The 9,769-nt window shown below is 44.9% G+C and overlaps 1 protein-coding gene across 1 annotated transcript in view; it reads right to left on the reverse strand.

Moving 5' to 3' along the window:
- Positions 1 to 3,093: 3,093 nt before the first annotated feature.
- Positions 3,094 to 9,769, reverse strand: part of LOC104080670 (gamma-aminobutyric acid receptor-associated protein-like 1) — a 6,982-nt gene continuing 306 nt past the window's right edge. The window contains exons 2-4 of the mRNA XM_009583150.1: positions 6,060 to 6,138; positions 4,941 to 5,059; positions 3,094 to 3,490 (exon numbers count right to left, since the gene is read on the reverse strand). Of these exons, the coding sequence (XP_009581445.1) occupies positions 3,425 to 3,490; positions 4,941 to 5,059; positions 6,060 to 6,138 (264 nt within the window). The 3' untranslated portion in view covers positions 3,094 to 3,424. The remainder of the gene's footprint in view (positions 3,491 to 4,940; positions 5,060 to 6,059; positions 6,139 to 9,769) is intronic.

The following is a 9,769-nucleotide window of genomic DNA, read 5'->3' on the forward strand; positions in this document are numbered from 1 at the left end:
GCGCTGCCCGGAAACGCGCGGTCTTAGCAGCTCCCGGAGGGGCATGGCTGCAGGGCACCACGGGACCCATCCTACAGCACCCGATGTGGGGAGCAGGGCAGGCCCGGGGATGGTGGCTGACCACAAGCCTGGACTATAAGGCTCATCATGGTGATGAGGCGGGTCAAGATGGGAATCCTATCTGCAGGTTAGGGTCAGGATCAGGCCCAGTGATGGCAGGGCTGTGGGGACAGGGATGGACTGAGGCTGGGCCCTGTAGGCCTGGCTCGGCATGGCTCACGGCCAGGCAGGGCATGGCTGTGGGAGCTGGAGACCGGCCCGGCTGTGGCGTCGCTGCGGCGTCGCTGCGGCAGGGACTGATGGCCCTGGGGTGCTGCGATGGGGTCCTGGGCCTTGGGCAGGATGGGGGGGTGGCCCTGGGGGGCTGAGCAGGGACAGCCCGTCAGCTGGCTAGGAGTGTGTTCAGGGCCTTAGAATGGCAGAGAATGCCTCAGTGCATCCATTACGCTCCTTAAGACCTTCTTATGTCCTCCAGGTGTAATTAAAGTCCGTGTTGGTGGCACAGCAAGACACAGATGGCTGTGTGTGAGAACATAACCAAACAAAGGAGAGATGTGACTTGTCCTGGTAGACAGGACAGAGGAAATCTGAGGTTCTGGGAAAAAGTAGCAGCAAGAAGTTCTGACAAAGCTGCCTCTTTATTTACAAGCACACATGTGGGGAGAAATGCTAGTCACCCATTTTGGACCAAGCCTGTGATTTTCAAATGCGTCTTTATTGATTGGTTGATTTAGCTCAAGTAGTATGAACATTATTTTACAAGAACCTGCAGCTAACCAACACAAAAAAGAATTACCATCATTACTTCATACAATACCGGACTAGCGCAAAAAGAGAAGTAAATGCCACAATCCAGTTAAAAGAACCGTAAAATAACTAAATTAAACTGTAAACTCTACATGGAACAAACGGCTGAGATTAGTCCCACACACGTCACTTATAAACCCAGCGGCGGGAGGGGAGGGGAGATCTGAACACAAAACCAAGCACCCCAGATGCCAATTCTTTCTCCCCTGAGAGTGCCTAAGCATGGGCTCATTTGAGACAACACACAACCACGTGCTTGGCAGCACGCATGGGAGCGAGTGGGACAGCGGCAGAGAGATGCACACCATCTGCCCGCATCTTGTCTTCTACCCTAGAAAGCCTCCTGGGTCTGTTCTCTGCTTCAGAACATTCAGAGCTTCCTAAAACAAGAGACTGATGCGGATTTGCACCCAAAGGATGTGAAAAGAGCCTGATAATTGGAGGAGAGTGGGCCAAAAAGAGAGGACTGAGCACGGCAGGCAGAAACTGAAGTTATCTAAGTTGGCAGTAGGTACAACTCATCCAAACGCATTTATTCCGGATGAGCACGCGATGGAACAGCAAACCTGAAGTTCAGGATGACAAACTGGGGAATACTAATCCACTCATTTCATCCTTTGTTCCCCCATTTTCTGTCTGCCCCTTATGACTCCTCTGTCTACATCCTTTGCGCTCCCTCCTTTCTCTCCCATTCTTCTGCTACTTCCCATACCACACAGGCAGTGACCCTCCTGCCCCACTACGCTGCCTTCCCTGACCCTCACGCAGTTCTGCCAGTGACTCCCACTTCACACTCCCAGTCTGCTCTTCTGCCTCATGTACCTCTGTGGAACAACAGTCAGAGAAGGCTGAAATCTCATTTCCTGTCTCCCACAATCAGAGGAGCACTCCTTTTGATTTCTCATTCCTCATGCCATGAGGAATGCAGAGAACTGGGATCTAACTTCATGTAAATAGAGCAAACACCCACAACTTCTTTTGGAATCTGCGTGTCTTCTTCATCCTTCTTGTCTTTTCCTCCCTCTTGGTCCCTCCCTTAAATGTAGGAATGTTTACAGTAATTCAGGTCCAGTTCTCTGATTTTTAGATAAAACCCCAGAATTTTCCTGAAAGCTCACTCCCCAAACCCCATCCCTTCATCAGAGTTACAGCAGTTATGGGAAAATCTGCTGTTTGTGCCATTGGGAAGAAACTGCTTTGGCATGACAGCATAAGGCTTGCACAGGACAGCATCTATCTGGCACCTTTCTAAGAACAACACTGGCTTAAAATAAAGTAATTTAAAAAAAATCTATAGAGAATCTATTCCCCTTCCCCTTCAAGTCTAAAAGCACCTCTCTTGTGGTGAAGAGCGACACTGTTGTCCAATCACAAAAAGCCAGCAAAACACACGTGGGAGCAACTGATTTCTTCCGCTTGTGCATGTGGTGCAAGAGCTGTACAGGGATGAGACATGGAAGAGAAGGCTAAACCCACAGGACTTCTGCCACCTTCAATTCTGCAGAAGATTGGTACAAGGACAACACTGATAGATAATTTTCTGTGTTCACCAATAACAAGACCCTTAGTAGTTAGTTGCCTTAATGCACAGCAAGGGAGGCTAAAGTTAGGTAGCAAGAAAAGCTCTCTCACTTGTAGGCTAGCTAAGAACTGAACAGACAATCTCAGCAGCCTCCAGGATCTGCCTCAGTGAAGTTCACTATGAATAAATTAGATGAGCAGCCATGGTGGACATGTTTGGTACACTCAGAGCTGGAGTGGGCTAGTCATTCTCTTGAGGTCCTCTCTAGCCCTATGCTTATGAGTTGGCTTCTCTGAAAAGAACAAAAGGGTCGTCTCAAATTTTCCTGTCCAGCGCTTGCAATTAAAGCAACAAAGGAAAAAAATAAAATCCTTCCTTCTTTTCTCCAACCTTCATGTCTCACGGCTGAGGAGTTCCCAGCCCTCAGTTAGCCCTTCTAATACTGATGGAACTGACGGGAAACACAATACTCTTGAAACACTTCACAGTAGCAGCTGGAATGAGGACTGTCAGTGCAGGACAGCTTTGTGTGGGCAGAGTGAAGTATTTCACAGCTCACTGAATGCTCACAGGAGTGCAGCCCATGCCATGAGCAAGGCGTGACAAGGTCAGTGTACAATACATGGCATGCCTTCTTCATCCAATGAAAGGGTTACACAAAAATGGTCATCGTGCCTGGTCACTCTCCCGCAGTTCCACCACACTGGCTTGTCTAGCAGCCTCCAGTACTGGCTAACTACTTCCAGCTGTGGCAAGAGAAGAACTACAAACAGTGGAGTCTCCCCAATCCTCAACAGAGAATCCCTCGTTAGTCTTTCCGTTCACCCCTTCATACACTGTCCCCCTACCCTCCCTCCCCTCAATTTAAAAAATAATGGTTATAATTAATGCATGGAAGGTGATGGCATTGTGCATGTGGTTCAATTCCAGTTCTCCTTCCCTCTTCTCAGGCATTCTCCTTCCTCCTCTCCAACATCCCCCCCCCCCAATCCATTCCATCAGTCCATCTCGCCTGCATGCCTGGGGGGCTGGTGCTCACTTGCCATAGACGCTCTCATCGCTGTAGGCCACATAGAGAAAATAGTCCTCCTCGTGGTTATCCTGCAAGGGGAGAAAGGGAGAAAGTAACAAACCAAAGCCCTGTAACTCATTACACGTGAAAAAGCTCAACCAAGAGATCATTGTAACAACAAGAAGGCATAACCTCTCTGTCACTGTTTCTCTCCCTTTACATCGAAGGCTTCACTTCCTCATACCAAAGGGAACATATAGCAACTTTCTCTCTCTGGCCACAGCTCTACTTCTAAATTCAGGCACGTCACATTTCTGGACACAGTGAATTTACTTGAAGAGCCACAGCCAGAGTGTGCTGCAAACATACAACAGAAACAGCTCTGACTGTTGCAGGCTGTGCAGCAGAATCTCAGCGCTGGTATGGCCTTAAGACCAAGAGAAGAGACTTGGAAGACTTTAACAAAGTCAAAAATCATCTCTCGATACTTCAGGATTTTGTAAAAGTGGTTATATTTGTTGTTTTTTCAGAACACTTTGACAAATGGCTGTATTTCTAGTCCTGTTTTACATATGGGCAATAAAGCTGAGATGTTAAGTGATTACACTGACACAAAAAATCTGCAGAGCGCTGGGAACAGAGTCCTGATCTCAGTTCTGGACAGTTAGACATACCTTCCTCCTACATGTCCAGATTTGGAAAACTCCCTGCGTGTGTTAATCTTCTATTATCATCCGTCAACATACACATTGTCCAGTTATTATCAAAAAGTGATAGGTCAAATAAGGCTCACAGCACCATACTGAAGCTCTCCTATTAAAACACACTAACACAGCAGAAGGAGAAATCAAGGAGAAATCAATCCAGGCTGCAAACCAGCCATGATCTAATGGCAATATAATTGAGGAACATTCCTCTGATGGGCATAGAATATGCCTTTAAGGTCGATCAAATAACACTGCTCAGTAGAAATGCTGAGCAGCAATGTTCACAGTGTCCTACAAGATCCTCATATATACAGTACAAGCTATGAAAAAGTAATTCTGAACAAAGAGTAAGTGTTCCTTGATAACGTATTTATAGACAGTTGGTTGCCCAGTGATACTGTGTTCTTTTACTGGCTAAAAGGAAATCTCTTTTGTATAAACCTGAAAGCTAGTCCGTATGTTCCGCCCTCCACCCCAGACACAGTATTTCCTCTGATATATATGTAGTTTATTTCAATCCTTTGTTAATGGATTAGTTAAAGTTAAACATATCACTGCTGGGGCAACTATTCATTGCCTGATACGACAACCATTTCAACTAGCAAACAAACAACTAAAATGATGAGGCTCCCCAGGCTCCTCTTTATAACTGCAGGATGGAACTTCCCTAAACAGATGATGCGATACAGCCCAGGCCAAGGGGGTCCGTGTTCAGGCATCTGTGACCAAGCTGCACCCCCTGCCAGTTGAGTAGTGCTCAGTTGTCCTTCAGTGAGGATATGCATTCTTCCGGACACTCCAACAAAAGGAGAAAGAGATGGGCCAGGCTTACCTCATACAGCTGGCCCATGGTAGCACTGGTGGGAGGGATGGTATTATTGACAAAGAAGAACAGGGCATCTTCTGGCCTCAGGTGGATCCGCTTTCGGATTAAGAAGTAGAATTGGCCAACTGAAGAGGAATAGAGGAGAATGCCTTAGAATCAGACAGAATGTTTTGGTTTGGGGTTTTTTGTTTTGTTTTGTTTTGTTTTTACCCTAACTGTGGTGGTTTTCTTTTGAGGGTGGAAGTCACATGCTGTATGTAAAAAGCAGGGAAAAATGAACAATGCAGGAAAGAAAGCAGTAACTTCATGACTGTTACCACATTAGCAGTCAACCCACTCGGAGGTGGCAGTTTCTCAGGTACATGCCTCAGGCTATGTACCCTCTAAATCCACACACCACCTACTATGGTATGAAATGTTCTACTGCGGGGAGTGATGGGAAGACCTCTAACTAGTTTAACCTTTAATCCTATAGATCAAAGAGACCTTCGAGAATTTGGCCTTGGTGTAAATGGTCATACCATTCCTGAAAACAAATTCCTGAAAACAAATTCCTTACTATTTGCTTGAGCTGTGTTGCACAAGAAAGTATTCCGCAATCCATTATACACCGCAAGAAAAAGAAATGCTGTTCCTTTAACTCATTCATGTTCTCAAATGAAAACAAATGTAATCACACACAAAATGGCCATGACCATTCAGAAAAGGAACTTTGTAGCCATGACTCCAACCACAGGGGTGGAAAACGATGGGACTATTTCAAGAACTTGCCTCTTCCCGCATCAAGGATACAGCCTCTGGCAACTCTGCAGCTAGGTCATCATTGACTGATGATTATCCTACTGCCTATGACACACAATTCAGGCATTTTCATCATGGCTAGAAGTCAGCTGTGACACATGCACGCTAGCTAAGTCAGTGGGATACCTCAGAAGATCTCAGAGAATTCTGCATGTTGTAATCCAGACTGTAAGGTACATAAATACAACAAGGACAGCCAGGTAAACTTGGTAATGATAAGATGTTGAGCCTGCCTGGGTATTTTCTTGGTGCTGATCATAAAGTAAAAAGCACTTCTGAGACCTTCTCACCGAAAATCAGAAGAAAGGAGGTACACTTTATTACCTGTGAGGTCAGAAGGCACAAGATACTTCCTTTTGTCTAGATCGGGTACTCTGGCTTTTGGTGCTTTTTCCACAATTACCTAGAGAGAGAGAGTGAGAGAAAGCAAGAAACAATCCATAAGTATCATAAAACAAAAAAAACAAAAAGCATCAGCGGAAAAGGGTATTACCCTTTGAGAGAGATGGTGCTACCAGGCCTTTAGAAATTTATTTAATCTATAACAATACGCAATATTAAAGAACAGACAGGTGAGACGAAGACTTAAAATCACTGGCAATAGCTGTGCTGGGAGCCCAAGACTGCAGCAGTAAGCACAGTGAGTAAAAAATAGAGACTGGAACAGACATAAAAATAAACCGTAATAGCCAAGGAAAAAAAAAATCAGGTCACCTTGATGGTCCCAATGCAGGTTAATTTTATATGAAGGAGCTGCCAGGAGGCTAATACATGAACACAAGTATCACAAGTAAGCTGAACTGTTTCCAGGTTACAGTTCCAAACCGCCTAGCATAAAACTAGCCCTACTCCCAATAGTCCCACATCCCAATTTCTACATTCACAATACCAAGAGCTCTAGAATGAAGCAAAGAATTAAAGAGAAACTACAGCTCATTGGTGAATGTTTTTTTTTTTAATCCCCAGTTCTTCAGTAGTTATCTTCTACTCTGAAATTCATATCCTTTAAGGTTATTTTCCCTACTTCATATAGTTATGGACATTTCCTTATCCATATAAATATCTAATAATTAAAAAAACAGGCTACCATCTGGGCAACTGGACCTGCAGAGACTTTTGACACAAAATACTAATCCTCATTATATTCTAAAGTCATTACGACATAGAAAAATATGAAGCTCAGCAGCTTTAAGAGATCTTCTGCTACAGGAAAATTTTTGTTACCAGAGCTAGGCAAAATGTTTACCTCAGAAGCAGGAAGTATTCCAAAGTGACCTGATCTCCTTCCACGAAAAGCCTTGGAAACCTTTCTAAAGGCTGGAGAATGTTTCCATGGAACTACTGGGTTTGTGCAGAAAAAAACTGAAGGCAGTTTTTGGGTTTTTTTTTGTGATATGTACGAGATATATTACATGATTCAATCTACGTGGCTTGCTGTTCTGCAGAAGCCATTTTGCCCATCTAAACAAGAAGCTGGATTTTCTGAACTTTCTCAACTTTTTAATTCCGTTAGACCCTATAATTGTGAACACTCCATGTGAGACACTGTGGGACTAATTTCAAGGGGTCCATGCTCCCTTAGCTCTTTGGCAACCCAAATCAGCAACTGTATCTGTTGTGTAACAGAAAAGGCTGAACTGCTGTGGACTAAAGCAGTTTGGAAGCAAAATGGTATTGTCACATCAGTGAGACACTATGCCAGAGAAAAAAAGCTACGATGATGAGCTTGATGTATTTAGCCTGGACAAAGTGCCATGCTAATTCAGCTCGACTCCTTCTAGACCCAAGTGAATATCTGCAAAAGATGTCACACGGCAGAGATGCTAGCTTGGACATCTCTTCACTGTGCTCCATTTGGATGCTGCCAACACAGGCGAAACCCCTGAAAATTCTTAAGTTTGTTTTTAAAATGGAAACGTGGTCGTCTCTGCTACTTCAGGAACTTCAAGCACCTCAATTAGTACAAGGCATTCAAGCTGTTTCAGGCAGTTTGTGGTAGGATATGCATTTCCATACAAGATGCAGTTGGCAAGTGCTGTGAAGGAAGGACAGTCCCACAATCTCACTGAACAGGTGCAGGCTGAACAGCAACAGCACTTTGCACATCTTTTTACCCACACATCCAATAAGGCAATACCTAACACAATAAATTGCAGTGGAGAGAAACCTTTAGTTCCTGCCTCCAATTTCAAAAACTACTGACAAGCAGAACTGCTAGTTAGCAGCATTGATGTGACAACCCTGACTCATAAAGGGTGGCTTGTAGCTTGGTCATTAGATAATACAGGAAAAGAAGTCATGCCTATGAGGAAGAGGTGAGAGTGTTGGGGCTTCTAAGCCCCTAGGAAAGATTTAAATCAGATCATCGCTGAGCTTAAGAGAGATCTCCCTCTTGCAAAGAGGCAGGGAAGGAACGGAGGTGCTCTGCTAATCTGACTATCAACTGTAGTCAGTTTGCCTGATAACACAGGTATCTCTTCTGAGGCACTAAACCCTTCACACACACAAACAAACCTACAAAGAAAATCCAAAGGGCAGATACAGATTATCTGTATGTCTGTCATTGCTGGGTGGTGACTGTGGTAATGTGGGACCATGCCAACAGTATAAGCTCAGCAAAATGCTGAGATGTATCAGGGCACTGCAGTGTCGGCAGCCAAATGGACGTCATCTTCAAGGATCCTGCTGTCGGGAAGGGCAGAGACAGAAGTGATGTAAAGAACAGTTGTCTGCTGCGTTCATTTGCTCCGTATGCAGCTCCCACAACAGGCCACCCCCGACAATTTACATCTGGGCCGCGCCATGCGTCGTTTTCATTTATCCTTAACTACAGCACACCTTGTTATTCTGACCCTGGCTTTCTCCACAAAGATCTGCTGATATCCTCCTGTCTTGACCTCTTTTAGCTCCTGCCAGTCCGGGTCTGGGCCCGGGCTCCCCCCACGGCTCTTCCAGACACATCTATCACAATCTGCTGTACAATCTGCCATGTTAATCCTCAGTTTACAGCTTGTCTCACTTCTGACCTACTGAGCCCTCTGCGGTCCTCATCATAGACCACGGAACCGCGCACACTCTTCACCATTGACTCGCTGTGTGCTTAACCTGCCGTGCTACGCCAGGGGTCCCAAAACCAGCTAGGACAAATGCACCCAAATGCTGACTTCCAAAAACTTTTGCAAGTCCAGATGAGGGCCGCTTGGAAGATAAAAAAAGGTGTTAGCCTGCAGGGAAAACATGTGGTGTAACTGTTCCCCCTTGCCCTTAGATTTACAGGGGAGTCTAAGTTACTTTGCATGCAGTACCCCTGGGCAGTAAATCTAGGACAGACCTCTCCAGTGGGGATGGAAAGAAAGAACATTTGCAAACCGTTTATTAAAAAGGAACAAAAAAAAAAAATCACAATTAATTTGATTTGTCATTTCTTTTTTCCAATTATTATTAGTAATTATAAAGCTAGAGGTTTTCCACTGGCACTCCAAAGGGACCTAAGGATGAGGAAGCAAAGTTTAGCTAGAAGATGACCTTGTTTTCCAAGTGACGTTTTTTCCACAGGATGATTAAACAGGAGAGCAGAAGGACTGAGAAGTATCATTTTTCTCTCATGCAAAGGAAAACAAGAGAGCAAGACTACATCGAAAAGACAGGCCAAAAGAAAGTAAAACAAAAATAAAGGGAAAGTATCAGATGACACGGATACAGACGTTGTTTTCTATGTAGAGTACCCGGTCAACTCACTCATTGTTCTCCTCCATTTTTACAGAGCTGATGGTAAGCTCCTTCCCCACCCCCCAATCCCACGCACGCAGGCTGCTAGAAAAAGATTAGCAGCATTCTCGCTGCCGAGTTACTGCGGATGCCAGAAAAAAGGGTGCATTACACCCCGGCGCCCCCGCACCCACCCACGAACACAGACCCTCCGACATAACGAACAGCCATAGCTTTGCGCTAAAGAGAAAAGCAGCCTGGAATGCGAACCAGAACATCAAGATCACAATCGTCTCTACTAATCTCATTTCTTTTGCCTTGAAAAA

Source organism: Fulmarus glacialis, unplaced genomic scaffold, assembly GCF_000690835.1.
Source record: "Fulmarus glacialis isolate BGI_N327 unplaced genomic scaffold, ASM69083v1 scaffold15440, whole genome shotgun sequence".
In the NCBI taxonomy this organism is placed as follows: domain Eukaryota; kingdom Metazoa; phylum Chordata; class Aves; order Procellariiformes; family Procellariidae; genus Fulmarus; species Fulmarus glacialis.